This window comes from Triplophysa rosa, linkage group LG25 (assembly GCF_024868665.1).
Source record: "Triplophysa rosa linkage group LG25, Trosa_1v2, whole genome shotgun sequence".
Lineage (NCBI taxonomy): Eukaryota > Metazoa > Chordata > Actinopteri > Cypriniformes > Nemacheilidae > Triplophysa > Triplophysa rosa.
Genome location: NC_079914.1, coordinates 16,166,771 through 16,186,115, shown reverse-complemented (window position 1 = coordinate 16,186,115; position 19,345 = coordinate 16,166,771). Strand labels below are relative to the sequence as shown.

Below are 19,345 nucleotides of genomic sequence, written 5' to 3'. Positions count from 1 at the left end.
TAATAATTAGACCAAGGTAGGTGGTATATAAAGAAAAGAAGAGAGGGGCAAGAACTGATCACTAAGATCTGGACATCTCGCCACTCCAGGATACCTTAAAGTATCTGCTTGTGAGATAAGAGTCAGACCAGTTGAGTGCAGTTCGAAAGATGCTCAGTTTGGAGAGAGTGGGCAGCAGGATCTGGTGGTTCACTGTGTCAAATGCAGCAGAGAGGTCAAGCAGAATAAGGACAGATGAGAAGGACTTAGCTCTTGCCTGCCAGAGGTTTTCGATGACAGACAGAGAGCAGTCTCCGCAGAATGTTCTTTCTTGAAGCTGGATGGTTGATTGTCCAGAAGGTTGTGCTGTGAGAGATAGGCAGAGAGTTGGTTAAAAACTACCCTTTCGAGGGCCTTGGAAAGAAAGGGCAGGAGTGAGATTGGTCTGTAGTTGCTGACCACTGAGGGGTTGAGTGTTTGTTTCTTGAGTAAAGGTGTTACCAGGGTTTGTTTATATGTGGTGGGGACGTTACCAGTGAGGATGGAGGTGTTTATAATGTATGTGAGTTGAGATAGTAGTGACGGAGAGATGGTCTGTAGGAGGTGGGAAGGGATCGGGTCGAGAGGACAGTTGGAAAGGAGAATTTTGGAGGCATAAGTCTCCGTGAGAGAAAAGAAAAGGTATTTGAGGATAGCAAGGGGTAAGAGAGAGATCTGGGAGGTGTTGTGCAGAGAACTGACTGCTGATGGTCTCCACTGTATCAGTGAAGAAGTTGGCCTAGAGGTGAGAGGATAGACATTGTCAAGACTGGATGTTAGAGACTATCTGTAACTTCCTCAACGTTGAGAGATGAGTAGAGAGTTGTGGTGGGTAGGGAGGAAGTCTCGCCTCGATCGCGGGGGTTCTCACTACACTGGCGGTGTTATTTTCCTCAAAACGAGCATAAAAGGTGTTTAGCTCGTCCGGGAGTGAGGCAGCTGTGTTCAGTTCAGAGTTTTGATTCCCTTTGAAGCCTGTGATGATGTTCAGTCCTTACCACATACTTCTTGAATCAGTGGTGTTAAACTGATCCTCGATCTTGTTCCTGTAATGAAGTTTGGCTGCTTTGATAGTTTTGCGGAGGGCATAGCTGGCTTGCTTATACTCATCCATGTTTCCTGAATTAAAAGCAGATGTCTGTGCATTAAGTGCCGCGCGAACATCACTGTTTAACCATGGTTTCTGGTTCGGGAAAATCTTTATTGTTTTGGTCGGCACAACATGCTCTATGCACTTCCTGATGAAACACATGACACTGTCAGCGTAAGCCTCGATGTTGTCATTGGAGGCGGACCGGAACATCTCCCAGTCTGCGTGATCACAACAGTCTTGATGGATAGAGTCTGATTGGTCCGATCACCACTGGATTGTCTTAAGTGGGGGTGCTTCCTGCTTTAGTTTCTGCCTGTAAGCCGGCAGGAGAAGGACGGAGGAGTGGTCTGATTTGCCAAATGGTGGGTGGGGGAGGGATTTGTAGCCATCATGGAAGGGAGAGTAGCAATGGTCCAGCACTCGTTCCCCTCATGTGTTGACACTGATATGCTGGTGGTATTTCGGTGCTACAGATTTGAGGTATTGGAGAAATTGAAGAATTTGAGAAATTGGAGGCGGCCGCCTCCGTCAAATGTCGTGCCGCCTCAGGCTCGTCTTGCTGCCCCAGGCTCTCGCCAAAATTACGTCGGGTGTCTTCAAAAGAAATGCTGCATGCTTTTAACAGACTGTCATTTGTAACTGCAGTTGCGACATTACGCCACAATGGAGGCGCTGTTTCGTTATCAGCACACTGAGGCGCTAAAAAGAGTTGCAGAACAAGAGCCAGCCTGTGTTTCACGTTGAATCAGCGTATACTGTACACAGCGAGTTCGCCAGTATGAACGTACATTGCGTTCAGAACGACTCGCACACGAATGACTCATTTGAACCGATTCATTTAAACTATTGAACTTTTCAGTCACTAGCGAATACAAGAGATCATTGAATCATTCAAAGTGAACCACAGAGAATGCAAGATGTGAATGAGCTTTGCTCATTTAGAAAGACTGGTTAATTCAGTTGGCTATTGTGGGCTGAAAAGTTAGTTGAAAATGATAAAAAAAAGCTTTATTTGATAAAAAAAAAACATTTCTATTTGGTTGAATAAAAGTTAATAATTGTAATTTGTATCTAATTTTATTAGAACTTTTAATATGTCAAACTCAAAGTCACTTTGGTTAAGCCACTTAAAGGTATGGTAGGCCTACGTGTGTGTGTACAAGATCAGGATGGCACCACCTCCGTCTCATTTTAAGCCAGGATAAACCCTGGGTTGGCTTCTTTAAAGTCTCCAGTAACAATGAACGCGGCTTCTGGCTGCGCGATTTCCTGGTTGCTTATACTCCCGTACTGTTCCTGGAGAGTCCGGTCTGTGTTGGCTTGTGGGGGGATATACACAGCTGTGATAATGACCGCTGTGAATTCCCTCAGTAGCCAGAATGGTCGACACAAATGCATGAGAAATTCCAGATAGCATGTTCGTTCCTTTGATTGCACCATGATTTGTTGTTCATAAAACATACACCACCTCCTCTACTTTTCCCCGAGAGGTCTTTCTCTTGGTCAGCTCGATGCACGGAGAACCCTGCGAGTTCGATTGTCATATCTGGAATTCCCGCAGTTAGCCAGGTTTCAGTAAGGCAGATAATGCAGCAGTCTCTCGGTGAAAAGTGATACGCACACTCAGTTCGCAAAGTTTGTTATCCAGAGACTGAATGTTTGCCAGTAAAATACTGGGTAGCGGGGGTCGGTTTACTCGGCATCTGAGTCTGTTGAGAATGCCAGCTCTCCTTCCCCTTATCCGTCTGCGTTTCCGCAGCCGAGCTATCCAGACAAAGGGCTCCGTTGAAAGTGTTTAAAGTCCGGTTTTCGATGTGCCACTTCGGAACCAATTTTCAAAAGTGTTTGTCTGTCGTAGACAATAAGGCAAACAGTATCCAATATAAATAGCATAAGAAAGGTCGACAAAACAAACAAAAAATGACAAATTTGATTCGGAGCTCGCAACGTAGCAGCCATACTCGGTGCCGACTTGGATCCTAACTGTGTGTACACTTGTTATATTTCTTTTGGTCTTTGATCTAATATTTAGTTTATTATTTATATATTGTATTAATTTCTTTCTGCCTATATCATCTATTACCTTAGATGCTGCATTGGTTTTGTCTTCACAAGTAGATATCGAGTTTCCAGTGGTCTCATTCTTAAGGTTCATAATAACGTCATGAAACAATGTTGTGCAGCAGTAATTTTCCACTGTCTATGTTGGTATAATAACACCAGCTCAATGTGTTTCTAGTCAGATGAAGTTGGACAAAGTTGGCTGAAGTTAGATTGAGCAATGGAACGCTAAACGGTGTTAGAATAAACGACGGAGATCCAGATGTAATGTGCATCTAAACGCAACTATGATTTACTCTCCTGAATAAACTTTATTATTTGAAAACCATGTTGCCAACACCTGTAAAACCACTTTTTTTATTTTAAGAATATATCTAAATTATGTCATATGCTCTCACTATGAACTGCAGAAAGGTTAATTCACACATTAATGATGTCAAGAATAGATTATTGTAATGCACTATTAGCCGGTAGCCCTGTAGGTTTATTACAAAAACTCCTAGTACTTCAAAACGTAGCAGCTAGAGTTAAAAAAAAAAGTATGAGCATATTAGCTCAGTTCTGTCAACATTAGACTGGTTACCTATTAAGCAACGTGTTAACTTTAAAATCTTACTGATTACCTATAAGGCCCTACACGGTTAAGCTCCACAGTACCTGAATGAGCTTCTACTACTGTACAGTCCTTCACGTTCACTACGCTCTTTAGGCTTCGGTCAGTTGATAATACCTAGAATTTCAAAATCAAGTGCAGGTGGTAGATGTCACGGATGTGAGGAAGAGAACCCAATTGCAGGCAGGCAGTGAAGGGGTTAATGAAACAAGACTTTATTTAAATACATAACAAAACAAATACCCTCGATGGGGAAAAAACGAAACTAAGAATATATATATACTGTATATATATATAAAACAAAGACTTCCCACGTGGGGGCAAAACAAAAGACAGGAACAAAATAAACTAACTATAAAGCAACGACACAACGTCTTAACAAACAGCACGACAGGGTAGAACACAAAAACTCACAGAAACTCGAGGAACATAGCACAGTACATACAACGTAATCCACGAACACAAGAGAAAGAAACAAGAGGGTATTTAAAGGGAAGACAAACGAGGGATAATGACACAGGGCAGGTGTAGGTAATAAAACACTCGGGGAAAGATAACAAGGAAACGAGAGGGGCGGCCAATGACGAGACACTGGAGAGAACGTATATTATTGTCAAAAGGACAATAATATGTTTCTCTCCACACATAACCAAAGGCTTTGCCATGGCTCTGCTACAGGACCAAGAAAAACATGACTAAATGAAGCAGAGCCATGACAGTAGATCCTTTTCCTACCTAGCGCCCAAACTCTGGAACAGTCTTCTGAATAGTGTGCGGGAGGCTGACACACTCTGTCAGTTTAAATCTAGATTAAAGACGCATCTCTTCAACCTTGCATACACAACACTTCTATAATACAAATCCTCTAAGGGGTTATTAGGCTGCATTATGTAGATCAACCGTAAACCTAGGACACTTCCTATAACATCTGATGTACTTGTTGCATAAGAGGGTGGAGTAAGGTTTTCTGCTCTCAGTTTGTCTATTCTCATTGTTCGGAGGTCTATAACCAGTTCAGATGGTGGAGCTGAAAGAGGGAGGTGGCGATCCGATATGTCCCCACTACACAACAAAATTGCAATTAGCTATTAGAATATTAGGATAATATTAAAGGAGGCATGAATTAAAATCACAATTTTAATACGAGCTTTTGTTATACAAGAGGGAATGGTATTCACGCGAACATTATGTAAGTGTTAGAACTGAAAACGCCCTTGTTACTGAGATGACATCTGTTATTGACACCAGGCTCAGCAAACGCCAGGTTCTGGAATGCACCTATCTACCGCCTCCATAGAAAAATATCAACGACTGCTTCTCTAGCCCCGCCCACTGGTTCACGCATGACAATTCTGAAGTGGCGTGGAACCAGATAGAGCGAGCAAGCAATAAACAAACATGCAGTTAAAGATAGCTAAATATTGTGCCATCCCTGGTTGTGGAAGAACACAGTCGCTGCATAACCTTCCTTCAGATTCTGATATTAGGAATGCGTGGTTAAAGTTTAATTTGAAAGACGTTCCAGCTCATGTGGGAAAAACATGGAGCGTTTGTTAGTTTCATTTCTCCGAGGATTCCTTTGTGAACAAGGCAGAGATCGACACTGGATTTGTGGAATGACTAAAATTTAAAAGCAGTGCTGTGTCGTCAATATTGGATCCGATAGGAACGGTGCAGCAATCTTATGTGATTAAAACATTTTTGTACTATGCGTCACTATTGCTTTGTTAAAGATCGCTTGATGTGCCCTGAGCACTATTCACATGAGATTAGTATTATCTGGGGACCTCTAGTCATTTGTATTAATTGCAGAGGTTGTCTGTGATCTTAAGCCCGTGTGAATCACCATCTCTGTGATTTGGTGGGCTCATATATAATTTTTCAAGCTTTTATCCACCGTTTGCCAATAATGGAGGCTGTTTGAAGTGTTTTGGTATTATTTCGGGTGCTGGGTGATATCCATAAGTTACCGGGAGTCTCCCGTTTGTTTATTTATCATGGAAACTCGTAACATTTGAGACCCGTGATAGCGGTGATCTTTTGTCCGGGTTCGCGATCACGGGTCTCAAATGCTGACAGGTACGGTCATATATCATTAAACACCATACAACTAAAGGCTATACAAACTATACGCAAAGCCTTGCCATCACATCTGGGAAATAAATCGGTAAATTTGAGTAAAATCATCCCGTGTGAATGCGTCACATGAAATACTGATGTGGGGAGGTCATTTATAAATCACACGAGGTCTCCAGATAATGCTAATGCCCTGCGAAAACTGTGAATGGTGCTAATGCCCTGCGAAAACTGTGAATGGTGCTAATGTGTAACCTAACGTTACGTCTTGAACCAAATTCACAGAAGGCTCCAACTACACAAACTGCTATCCAATCAAAGCGGTGGGCGTTTACTTCCAAGTGTCTTCAATGCGGCACGCTCATTAAAACCCAGCGTTTGCAGAGCTGGCCTCAAAACCTGGGTAGAAAATAGCCTATTACTTATTGATTTTGATGTTTTTGAATGTAAAAATTATGCGAACGTCATAACTAGACATCATACAACAGTAAAAAACAATAAATAAGGCCAGTTCATTACACCTTTAAACCTATCATCGATGCCGAGTTTTTAGAGATGCAGAAGTAATGCCAGAGGAGAACTGGCTCGCCTGGCTGGGCCTGGGTTCTCCCCTGGGTCTTTTTGGGAAGATAGAATGAACATGTCCATGGATGAGGTCACAGAGTTGCCCCTGACCCAGGGTGCGCAATTTGTGAACAACAACAAAAAAAGAGGCAGCGGCAGAAGAGAGCATTATTACTTCCTTTTTAATAATTTTCACCGCCGTGGCGTTTAACTTTTAGTGCCATGTAGTGTTGATCAATACGTCATTTCCTGTTGCATTTTTATTGGCTACAGATTGGCTACAATCTGTCACTGCCAGAAATTGATTGCAGGCTGTCTTTGATCGCAAGACCGTAACAACAGCCACCTTTCAATCTCTCTCACTGTGTGACGAAGGACCAGCGTTTATGAGCCACGACCACAGAAATCGCCACCATTGTCATGTTTCATCTGGGACAGCCCAAAATCGTACAGCCTGAACCCGGCTTTAGAAGCTGATTGTATCTTTGGTTGTAACAGCTCTTATGGTATTTATACTTTCATTTTTGTATATAATTCGCTTTTATAGTTTATTATAAAAATGTAACCAGATAAAATAAATTAACTGATTACGAAACTGCATAATTTTTTTTGTTTGCAGGAGAGAGAGAGAGAGAGCGAGAGAGAGAGAGAGAGAGAGAGAGAGAGAGCATACGTTCGCGAAGTTCAGCTGTTTGTTTGTTCACTGCATTTGGGTGATGAATGTTATATAAACAGTGGATATAACGCTGGATTTGGAGATGGTCTGAAACTGATACTGTATATTCCGTCCCAGTGCTAAAAGATGACGGACATGAACCGCATGCGGTGAGTGAAACTGATGTCTGTGTTTTGTTGGCAATGGCTGCGCATGTGCTTTAGTTCAGCCTACCCCTCCTCTCCAAACCACCCCCCCCCACGCGCCATATGCTTTCTTTGGCTACCCTGACATGTGCAGATTAAACAGATTCTGACTGCTAAATATAAACGTTGAAAGTAAAATGAATATATCATGTGAATCAGACACAAACTCGCAGCTGTACAGAATCTCACCTGAGTTCTGCTTCTGATCTGGAGAAGGGCCGTCTGTTAAGAATCAAACACACAAATGAAACATTTCTAAGTGTTTTCTGCACATGTTTGTGTGAACACAGAGTCATATCTTCAGTCAGCTGTAGAATCACTTAATTTTATATCATCACACATAAGTTTGTAAGGATCCTTTGAAATGAAGCACTACAAATAAAAACACGACTTGATTTATTAACAGTGCGAGTATCAGACTCAAGTCACTTTATATAAGAGAGAATCTTTAATAATTATGCTGCATTTACCAATAAACAATAAAAATGTAAAAATTATTTTACAAAAATTCAGAGAAATTTAAAAAGATATTTTTTTTTCAGATCATCTATAGTTTATAGAGAATGCTGATGTAAGATGAAGTGAGTTATTATATATCAGATATCGTCTTGGTTACGGATGTAACCTCAGTTCCCTGATGGAGGGAAAGAGACGTTGTGTCGAGCCGACAGATGGGGTTCATCCCTGAGAACCAATTGCTTCCGACTTTTTAGAAAAGGCCAATGAAATTGGCGAATGAAATTTGCATGCCGGACTCCGCCCCCGGATATCCGGGTATAAAAGGGAGACGGCATGCCTCATTCATTCACCTTTGTTCTGAGGAGCCTGAGACCTCTCACGACTGCTGCAGTGGGCAGCACGTGTTGTGGCAAGAAGGACACAACGTCTCGTTCCCTCCATCGGGGAACTGAGGTTACATCCGTAACCAAGACGTTCCCTTTCTGTCGGTCTCTCGACGTTGTGTCGAGCCGACAGATGGGGTTCCTATGGAAAACGCCACAACACTGTGCCCTGTCACAATCTCTAGCAAAGCGACGGTGACTGGCCTGGGCGTGTCAGCCGTGAGCGCTACCTCGAAATTGTAACCTACCAGTGGGTAGGTAGGGGGTCCCAGAGCTTTCTTGAAAGGTGGGAAGCCCCTGCCTTCGGCCTCACAGGCGGCGGCCTTGTTTCTCTAACAGCAAGAAGCCGCCCGGTACCGTAAGGCCACTGGGTAAGCGCTACTTCCTCAAATGGGGGATGCGCTACAGAGACCACTTCCTACCGTAGGGAGGAGTTAAGTGGAAATACCAACATGGTCTCACTGTTAGGGAGAACTCATGGGAGAAATGTGCGGGCTAAGGAGTTAACCGCGAGGTGGAGGTCCACCTAGGGAAGGTCATGTGTTACCAAGGTGGGAACTAATCATGAGGATACATCAGATGGAACCGCCCTGCTGGGGGGTTACAACGTCCGGTAGCACTAGGTCCAGTTAGAGCTATGTTGTGGATAACTCAGTTGGTACCCGGCCTAAGGGGCAGGGCTACTCTGCCCAGCCCGCCCGCAGGAGGTGCTTGCTTAGTGATGGATGGAGTGCCTGTTCTTCACCCAGTGAGGAAAGAAGGGAGACTAATTTAGTACGCTGACCCACCTAGAAGAAAGGTGGGGAAGGTACTGTCGTAGGCATACACCCTACCGGCCGCCGGTCTTGCCTGATGCCCTGCAAGACCGATACCGGTTTTACACGGAGGCTGTAGGACCTCGCGAAGGTGTTGGGTGTAGCCCAACCCGCAGCTCTGCAGATGTCTGCCAGAGAGACGCCTCGAGCCAGTGCCCACGAGGAGGCTATACTCCGTGTGGAGAGAGCTCTCACCCAGTGGGCGCGGGCGATCTTAGGAAAGGTACGTCGTAGTGACGGCGTCCATGATCCAGTGCGCCAATCTCTGTTTGAGACAGCCCTCTCCTTCTGCTGATCTCCAAAACAGACAAAGAGCTGCTTAGAGCTCCTGCAGCTCTGCGTGCGGTCCAAGCAGAGGCGCAATGCGCGTACTGGACACAACACGGATGGGGTTGGGTCTTCCTCCCCGGTGGGGAATGCCTGTAAGTTCACCACCTGGTGTCTCGGGGGAGTGGTGGGAACTTTGGGCACGTAGCCGGGCCGGGGTCTCAGGATAGCGTGAGAATCACCAGGCCCGAATTCTAGGCAATCTGTGGACACAGAGAATGCTTGTAGGTCCGCTACCCTCTTCAGCGCCAACCGGAGAGCTGTCTTCATCCTGAGGAGAGAAAGAGCGGCATCTCCGAGGGGCTCCAGGACCGCATCAAGGTCGCAAGAGGGTATGGAGCACGGGTGAGGCAGTGCCTTCCCGCGCCCCTTAGGAACCAAATGATCAGGTTGTGCTGTCCTAGAGACTACCAGCAACTGAGTCGTGATGAGCGGCAATAGCGGCTACATACACGTTCAGTGTGGAAGGGGAGAGATTACTCTCGAGTCTCTGGAAGGACAGCACGTTCCCAATGGAGCAACTCCGTGGGTCTTCTCTTAGAGAAGAGCTCCAGGATGAGAAGAGGCACCACTTACAGGCGTATAGCCGCGTAGTGGCCAGGGCCCTAGCCTGAGTGATGGTCTTAACCGCTGCAGGGGTTAGGCCACTCAGGATCTCCTCGTCCCGTCCAGGGGCCAGACATGGGGGTTCCAGAGGTCTGGCCTGGGATGCCATAACGTGCCCTTCCCCTGGGAAAGCAGGTCCTTCGTCAGGGGAATCGGCCAGTGGGGAGCTGTCGTCAAGAGCATTAGCTCCGAGAACCAAGTCTGGTTGAGCCAGTATGGCGCAACTAGTACACTTGATGCTCCTCTTCCCTGACCTTGCACAGGGTCTGTGCAATGAGGCTCACTGGGGGGAAGGCGTACTTCCGCTTGTCCCCCGGCCAGCTGTGCGCTAGAGCATCCGTGCCAAGGGGGGCCTCAGACAGGGAGCATCATAGCGGATCTAGACTGTAAATCGTATTATATTGTATTGTCATTGTGTTAAATGTCTGTACTAGAAGCTTCCAACACCAAAGAAAATTCCTTGTGTGTGCAAGCACACTTGGCAATAAAGCTCTTCTGATTCTGATTCTGATCTGCACGGGGGTGGAGTCGCCACTCTCCGCGAGGCATCGGCAGTCTGGTTCAGGTCGCCTGGGATATGTGTGGCTCGCAGTGATCTGCTCACGGGCGAGTCGTGTTGGCTGCCGTGAGCGAACACCACCCTGGCAGTTTGTATACGCTATGGCAGTTGTGCTGTCCGACCGGACCAGCATGTGCTTGTCCTGCACGAGAGGATGTAGCCCCTTCAGTGCAGGTAGCACATCCAACAACTCTAGGCAGTTGATATGCCTGCGCAGGCGGGGGCCCGTCCATCACCCCGACACTGCGTGCCCGTTGCACACGGCACCCCAACCCTGCAGGGAGATGTCTGTCGTCACCACGACGTGCCTCGTCTGTAGAAAGGTCGTTGGAGACCAAGGGGTTAGGGTGCGTCGGCAGAGAGGCGTAATCACCATCCGCCTGCTGCCGGTGTGCCACTCTCTCCAGGGAACTCGACTCTGTAGCCAGTGTTGGAGCGGTCTCATGTGCATCAACCCGAGGGGTATCACCACCGCCGAGGATGCCATGTGCCCAGGAGCCTCTTGTTTCAGGGGGGCCGCTGACTGCTTGAAATATTCCAGGCAGTTCAAACACTGACTGAGCGTGCTCTGTCAGTCGCGCTGTAATGGAGACAGAGTTGAGTTCCATACCAAGAAAGAGGATGCTCTGCATAGGGGAGAGCTTGCTCTTATCTCGGTTGACCTGTAGTCCCAATCGATCTAGGTGCCGAAGCACTAGGTCCCTGTGTGTACATAACAGATCTCGCGAGTGTGTCAAATGAGCCAGTCATCGAGATAGTTTAGTACCCGCACACCTCTCTCCCTGAGGGCAGCTTCCATGATCTTCGTGAAGACTCGTGGGGACAGGGACAGACCGAAAGGGAGGAGTCTACTAATATGCCTGACCCTCGAAAGCAAACCGTAGGAACGGGCGATGACGAGGGGGAAAGAGACATGAGAGTAAGCGTCCTTCAGGTCGATTGCCATGAATCCATCTTGACATCTGATAGATGCCAGGATGTGCTTCTGCGTGAGCATCCTGAATGGCAGCTTGAGTAGGTGCCTGTTCAGGGTACGCAGATCTAGCAACCCCCGCTTCTTTGGGGACAATGAAGTACAGGCTGTAAAACCCGTTGAACATCTCGTCTAGAGGGATGAGCATGATCGCTTCCTCTCCAGAGGGGTGGCGACCTCGGCCCGAAGCACGGGAGCATCCTTGCCTCTGACTGAGGTATGAGAGGATGCCCTGAAACTTGGGCGGGCGTCTGGCGAGTTGGATCGCGTAGCCGAGACGGATCGTATCCCGTAGTCACCTCGTATCCCGTAGTCACCGTGACGGTTTGGGAAGCTCTTGTCAGGCTCCCAGGGACCGACAGGGAGGCTAGGGGTACGTTCTGCTTTATCGACCTCCCGGGGGGTGGTTCGATGGCCGGCAGTGCGGCTCCCATGCCGTGTGGGGACCCCGGAGAGGAGATCGGCTCTGCAGTTTTTACCTGCCTGGCGATGATGTAGCACAACGCACCATCGATTGAGAGTGCTTAGGCTGATGATTATCCTCGACATTGGGTCTTGACTCAACATTGAAATTGCCGAACCCTGTCGTGTAGCGGGTGCGAGCGGCTGTGATAATACCCAGACGATGATGTAGCACAACGCACCGTCGATTGAGAGTGCTTAGGCTGCTGATTATCCTCGACATTGGGTCTCGCCGTGACGCAACGTTGAGTTGCCGAACACCGTCGTGTAGATGGTGATAGCGGCTGTGGTAAACACCCAGAGAGAGAGAAAAACTCTTAGAATTGGGCTGTTGGGATGGGGCAGGAACCGTCCCGGATCGACCAACCAGCGATGGAATGGCTGGGGTAGGGCCCGAAGGTATTCTCAATCTCCCTGGGGTCTTCCCATGAGGGCCGCTTCGGCTTCCACCGCGGCTGCTGACGGGGGGTGGTGGTCTCCTCTTCGATGTCTTCTTCCGGGGGGGCGCCGGAGCCGGAGGGCGTCGAAGAGGACCGGGGCTGTTGGGAAGCAGACGGTGCACAGGATCTCGGCGGCCAAAGGGCGGCCGAGTCGTGGCGGGGAGGGTATGCTTGATATCCTCTGTCTGATCCTTTACTGTCGAGAACTGCGGCTCGACAGTATCACCAAACAGCCCCCCCTTGCGAGATGGGTGCGTCGAGAAAGTGGACTTCCAGGGGCGGAGTCCGGCATGCAAATTTCATTCGCCAATTTCATTGGCCTTTTCTAAAAAGTCGGAAGCAATTGGTTCTCAGGGACGAACCCCATCTGTCGGCTCGACACAACGTCGAGAGACCGACAGAAAGGGATCTTGAGTTACTCACCGTTGACAAAAACATTGATCATCCTGTATGAGATCTTTCCATCACTGCTGATCTGCTGTAATGTGTAAAGTCCAGCATCTGTCTGTCTGATGTGTGTGATGGTGAGATCTCCAGTCTGTTGATTCATCTTCAGTCTGTCTCTGAATCTCTCATCATCTGTATATTTGGTCTCTCTGACGACTCCATTCTTTCCAGTGACCAGAATGGTGTTATCTTCAGAGATCCACTTGATCTCACTTCCTTTCTGTTTTTTACTGTCAGTGTGTAGTGTGACAGATTCTCCCTCATAAGCGATCACTGAAACAGATGTGAAAAAAAACAGAAAACATGAATTGGAGTGATCATTTACTTGACGTAACGCTAAACAGTAGCTGCTTTTTTTGGAGAGAAATTTGGACAAAAGATCAGGGGTGAGTGTAAATAAATTAATAAATAGCTCACAGTTCACTCAAAAATGATCATGTAGTCAATACTTATTCACTCTTCTGTATTATTTACCCTCTGTGTATGTAAATACCTCTCAATGACCATCATGCCACCCTACAATCATCTCTATTGCTTAAAAGCAGCCACCAGTAAGACCGGTAACACCAGTAATCATGACGTGCTTTGATATTGGTCTCACAGCACATCAAATCCAGCCTTTAACCCACACCAGTTTGCACCTGGAGTATAAAGCTGCTGGTGTTCTTTTACTGCTCCACCATCAACAGTGTGCTAGTGGACTCGAGGGTGTGTGATATTTGCGAAAAATAAGAGCTCCATTTTTTGTGACTCTGCCAGTAATTATAAGCAGACAATATTTTGTATGTGTTTGTAATAGTCTTCTGTTGTACTAGCTCCTTCTTTAAACATGTTAACAGGTTAATATTATTAATAGAAGTAATAGATTTAGTTCTATCTTCAAATATTTAGTGCAGCTGCAAACATCTTAATCCAGACAATGGAAAAAGCCAATATAAGCCAAAATATTTGTTTTACTCTTTATGTTTAAAGTAATAGTTCACCCAATTTTTTATTTATATTTATCTTTCGGTTATTTATTATTTATGTCGCCATTAATTATGTCAATGTGTTGTTTCACTGATGTGATGAAAGGTGCTCCAATAAACCTTTATTAAAAACATTTACATTTAACACAACCACCACACTGTTGTGTGTTAACTGGTCCATGACCACCACGATGGTAAAAAACTGCCACTGTCACAGCCCTACAGGACACCACCTGTTTAATCTCCTGCTCTCAGTGTCAGGATTTGCACGGGAAGAACCCAATTGCAGGCAGGCAGTGAAGGGGTTAACACAACAAGACTTTATTAACTAATAAAACACAAAACAAACACCCTCAATGGGGGAAAACGAGAAGAGATATATATAAAACAAAGACTTCCCACGAGGGGGCAAAACAAAAACAAGAACAGCAAAAAACTAAACTAAAGGACACGACCAAACGTCTTACATCAAAACACGACAGGGTAAAACACAAAACTCACAGATGACGGGCAAGGCTAGGAACAGGAACACTCGACAAGGTACATAGCACAAAACAGTCAATACACAACGTAATCCATGAGCACAAGACAAAGAAACACAAGTGCATTTATAGGAAAGACAAATGAAGGATAACGAGCGAGGGCAGGTTGGAAACATTAGACACGGAAGGGAAGCAATACATGAAACTAGAGGGGCGGGGCCAATGACGAGACACGAGAAAACACATGAGAAGTAAAAACAAACAACTCATGGCCTTCTCACATAAAACCTAAGGGCTCTGTCCCGATCCTGCCACATGACTAGAATTTCATAAACAAGGTAGGACTGTGACACTCAGGGGCCATCCACTAGATGCACGTGTTTAGCTGTATATGTAAAAATTTTGTATCGTATCAGGGTTTCATCCAGACGGATCTGCCGTTTTGGGAGCCTGAAACCGCTATTTTTTGAAACTGGGTCCCACAGAGGATAAATCTGAAAACGACACCCTTGCATTTTCGTGTATACAGCCAATCCGTATATATTCTGAAACGCTGATGTCAATTGCCTAGCGCAAGATTTCTGCGCATGCTCCAAGTCGTCTTCTCTGTTTTTAGTGCATCTATATGGCAGAATTACAGCGCCACTGATTTGGCATGTGTACTACATCATTTTGAGACGGTTTCAGTGATTTCCTGTGTACGCAGATATTTCTTGAGACGTCGCTGTGTTTACAGAATGAACGGAAAAAAGACTGGATAGGGAAATCTAGAGTACAGAACCTTAAGAACAAGGATCAGTCGCTTACAGTACACTTTCTTCCCAGATGCTCTCAGCACTTTAAACTCACAGAAACACTAATGCACTAAATGTAAAAGTCAATGTTAATATACTATCAGCAGTCATGTTTATTTAGTGATAAAATAAGATGTGTTCTTGCAAATTTGGTGTTAGATTTTTTTCTACACATAACAAATCTGTACTTTTAAATTTAAGTGTATTTTTTGTAAATTATATTTTTATTGGATTCAAAAATATTTTTGGAAAATTACAGTACCATAATTTTCGTTAATCTACGGGATTATTTCAGATTGACAGAAATATAAAATGACTTTAAATTTAACATTAAAAATGCATCATCATGTCAGATATAAACCACTAAAAGAAATCCACTCACCAGAGATGTCAACCCTGTATTTTCTGTATTCTGTTCCTCTTCTGCTGCTGTGGATCTTTGCTCTATAAACTCCAGAGAGTTCAGATGTGATGTCTGTGATGGTGAGATGTCCAGTCTGAGGGTCCAGCTTCAGTCTGTTTCTGAATCTCCCATCAGTTGAGTCTTTTGAGGATTTATTCCCTACAGTGATTTGAGCTATGGGAGTTTTTTCATCTCCAAATGTCCACTGAATGTCATCACCTTTCTGTATCCCAGTAACATCAGTGTATAGAGTGACAGATCCCATCACTACTGATCTGAGTTTCTCTTCATTTATAACAGCAGCACATAGAAGAGAAAAACACAGAAGAACATCCATCAGATCAAATAAATGTGTTATGGACTGTTTGGATATATGAGCATGAACACAGTTTGTCTGTAAATAAGAACATGGTTACAAAGACAGAGGCTGTGCATGTGCTGTGTGAAAGAATAGAGGCAAATTCTCTTTTTAAGGTGTGTGTGTTGATTTGGTCAGAAGTGTCTTGGTTATATAACAGAATTGACAAGAGGAAATATGTAAATGAGGACGCCTTTATTCGGCCATAAACTGTATTAAAATTTAAAATGTTCAGAGAGTAAAATCGAAACGGGTTTTGTTGCGACTCAAAAACTACATGATGACATCACTAATGTTAATTAGTATGTAGCGTCATCCAGCGCAACAATTCCACAAAATCCTAGTGGAATCGCTGAACATCATTAGAAACTCAAGAAATAAAACATCATAAGATTATTTACAGATCAAATCTACAGAAAGCATGAAGAGTCCTGCAGCTTAACATGAAGCAATTTCAGCACTTACCAATACAGCACTTCATATACAAAACCACCATTATCATCACATTAACTTGAGCTTTACTTACCCCTGACATAAACTTTAATCTGAGAGTATGATGTTCCTTTACTGTTGATGATCTTCAGTTTATAGTGCCCAGTGTGTTCAGTGTCAAGATCTCTGATGATGAGATCTCCAGTCTTATCATTCAGCTTCAGTCGGTCTTTGAATATCTCATCATGTGTAGAGATCTTGTTGTTCTTTCTATTGATTTCAGCGATGAGAGTCTCTCCAAACCTCCACTGGATCACATCATCTGACTGTAGTTCAGTAACACCAGTGTTCAGAGTGACAGAATCATTCTCATATTTCAACACTGTATCAGTCACAGCAGCACACAGAAGAGAGAAACACAAACATTATAACACATGAACATTACATTAATAATCATTTCATGATCATGTCAACATGAATCATTATTAAACACATGCCAGATGTATTTGTTAGTTAATATCAATATAATTGTTTATTAATTTGTGCATTAATTCATGTTAACACTTACAGATGAAACTGCTGATAAACACACATTTACACATTTATATTTATTCATTTGGCAGACACTTTTATCCAAAGCGACTTACAAGTAGGAGAGCATATAACATTTTTTCAACAGTACTGATAAGTACTGCAAGGCTTTGTAAACAGTACCGTTAGTTTACAAGGCCATGTTACTAGGAGGATTAAAGCTGCAGTAAGCAAGGGAGAGAATGAACAAGAAAGATTTTTTGGAGACATAAAACAGAGTTATCGGTTAGTAAAGTAAATACAGAAGACGTATGTTTTGAGTTGTTTTTTTGAAAGTTGTGAAGGATGCTGCAGTTCAGATGGAGGCTGGTAGTTCATTCCACCACAGAGGAACCGAATTAGTGAAGGTTTTTGCAAGCGATTTGGTGCCTCGTTGTGATGGAACAACTAGGCGTCGCTCATTTTCAGACCGAAGATGAAGGGAGGGGATGTAGACCTGGAGCAGTGAGTTAAGGCAAAGGGGCGAATTTGCTGTTACTTTTCTGAAGTCCAGTGTCAGAGATTTAAACTTGATGTGGGCAGCAACTGGCCGCCAGTGAAGTGAAATCAGGAGGGGTGTTACATGGGTTCTTTTAGGCTGATTGAAAACCAGAAATGCTGCTGCATTCTGGATCATTTGCAGAGGCTTGACTCCATTGGTTGGAAGGCCGGCCAGTAGAGAATTCCAGTAGTCCAGTCTTGATATGATCAGAGCTTGGACTAGTAGCTGAGAGGCATGCTCAGACAGGAACGGTCTGATTTTCATGATATTGTAGAGCACAAACCTGCATGTTCGAGTGGTTGCTTCAATGTGAGAGGTGAATTTCAGCTTCAGTTTCCTTGCAGTTTCCTCGCAGACTTGGTGGGTGTTATAGTTTAGGATCCGTGCTGAATGGTGAATTGGTGTTCAATTGATGGGTGGGCCGCTATAACAAGGAGTTTCGTCTTGGAGAGGTTGAGTTGGAGGTGATGCTCTTTCATCCAAGATGAGATGTCGAGAAGGCAGTCTGAGATATGGGCAGAGATGGTGGGGTTATCTTCCTGAGAAGAGAGGTAAAGCTGCGTTTCATCTGCATAAAAATGGTAAGAGAACCCATGTGCTCTAATAATTGGACCCAGTGAGGTGGTATATAAAGAAAAGAGGAGAGCGGCAACAACTGATCCCTGAGGAACACCAGTTGTCAGCTGGTGAAATCTGCACGTCTCGCCTCTCCAGGATACCTTAAAGTATCTGCCTTTGAGATAAGAGTCAGACAGTTGAGTGCAGTTCCAGAGATGCCCAGTTTGGAGAGAGTGGACAGCAGGATCTGGTTCACTGTGTCAAATGCAGCAGAGAGGTTAAGCAGAATAAGGACAGATGACAAGGACTTAGCCCTCTGGGAAGGGATCAGGATGAGGGGACAGGTGGTAGGCGGGGTGGAAAGGAGAATTTTGGAGACATACGTCTCCGTGAGAGGAGAGAAAAAATGGAGTTGAGGATAGCAAGGGTTAAGAGAGAGATCTGGGATGTGTTGTGTAGAGAACTGACTGCTGATGGTCTCCACTTTATCTCTGAAGAAGTTGACCTAGAGGTGAGAGGGTAGACATTGTCAAGACAGGATGTTAATAGAGACTATCTGTAGCTTCCCTGACGTTGAGAGATGAGTAGAGGGTTGTGGTGGGTAGGGAGGAAGACACCATGTATGAAAAGCAGGTGGGTGAGAGGGAACAAAGACTACATCGAAAAGAAACAGGGTTAGGTGGTGAGATTACAGGGAGAGTTACAGTGAACTGTATAAAGAAATGGTAAGAGAAATGCAGGGGAGTAACTAGAATATCATTAGCAGTGCAGTTACGAGTCAGGACGAGATCTAGCTGTTGTCCTTCCCTGTGGGTGGGACGGGTCCTGTAGAGGTCAAACGAGGAGAGGAGTGCTAAGAAGTCAGCTGCTTGTGGTTTGTCTAGGTGGTTGTTAAAGTCACCTAGCATTACCAGTGGAGTGTCGTCTTCGGGGATTGAGGACAGCAGCATGTCAAGCTCTTATAAGAAGTTGACCTGGAGGGGAATAGATGACAACACAATATATTTTTGATGGATAAGTGATGGTAATTGCATGGTATTCAAATGAGGAATTACTGCAAGGAAAATATAGAGGAGTGAATTTCCAGGTGTTGGAAATAAGCAAACCTGTTCCCCAGAAGGACGAGGAGTGTGGGTGAAGTTGGTAGAGAGGGCCGATGGAGTAGCAGTGTTCTCTTGACAGATATATGTTTCAGTCAGTGCCAGAACATTGAGATTAGACTGACTGGCAAAGGCCGGGATGAAGTCTGCCTTGTTTCACAGATGACTGGCAGTTCTAGAGCCCTACAGCCAGACAAGCAGACTGTGGAGAGCCAGTGCAGAGGAAATGGAGATAGCAATGAGGTCTCCACTGTGTGTATGTGTGTCTGAGTGTACTGAAAGCACATGTTAGTAGCAGGAAAAATACGCAGTAGGAACGTAGGTTAAAGAAGGATAGCAGAGCAAAACTTAGCGTGGCGTGTGGTGTCCTGCCAGTGTCATTGCTCGGTGGAGTCATGCAGGTAGAGTTGCAGGTCTTTAC

At 45.0% G+C, this 19,345-nt stretch overlaps 1 protein-coding gene across 6 annotated transcripts in view; it reads right to left on the bottom strand.

The window, feature by feature from the left end:
- LOC130548391 (uncharacterized) overlaps nucleotides 1-19,345 on the bottom strand; it is an 83,025-nt gene that overhangs the window by 26,981 nt on the left and 36,699 nt on the right. For 4 of the 6 annotated variants that reach the window (XM_057325133.1, XM_057325132.1, XM_057325129.1 and 1 more), the window contains exons 3-6: nucleotides 16,289-16,589; nucleotides 15,384-15,689; nucleotides 12,734-13,030; nucleotides 7,476-7,508 (exon numbers count right to left, since the gene is read on the bottom strand). In XM_057325133.1, the coding sequence (XP_057181116.1) occupies nucleotides 7,476-7,508; nucleotides 12,734-13,030; nucleotides 15,384-15,689; nucleotides 16,289-16,589 (937 nt within the window). The remainder of the gene's footprint in view (nucleotides 1-7,475; nucleotides 7,509-12,733; nucleotides 13,031-15,383; nucleotides 15,690-16,288; nucleotides 16,590-19,345) is intronic. The other 2 variants (XM_057325134.1, XM_057325130.1) reach the window with 1 other exon arrangement.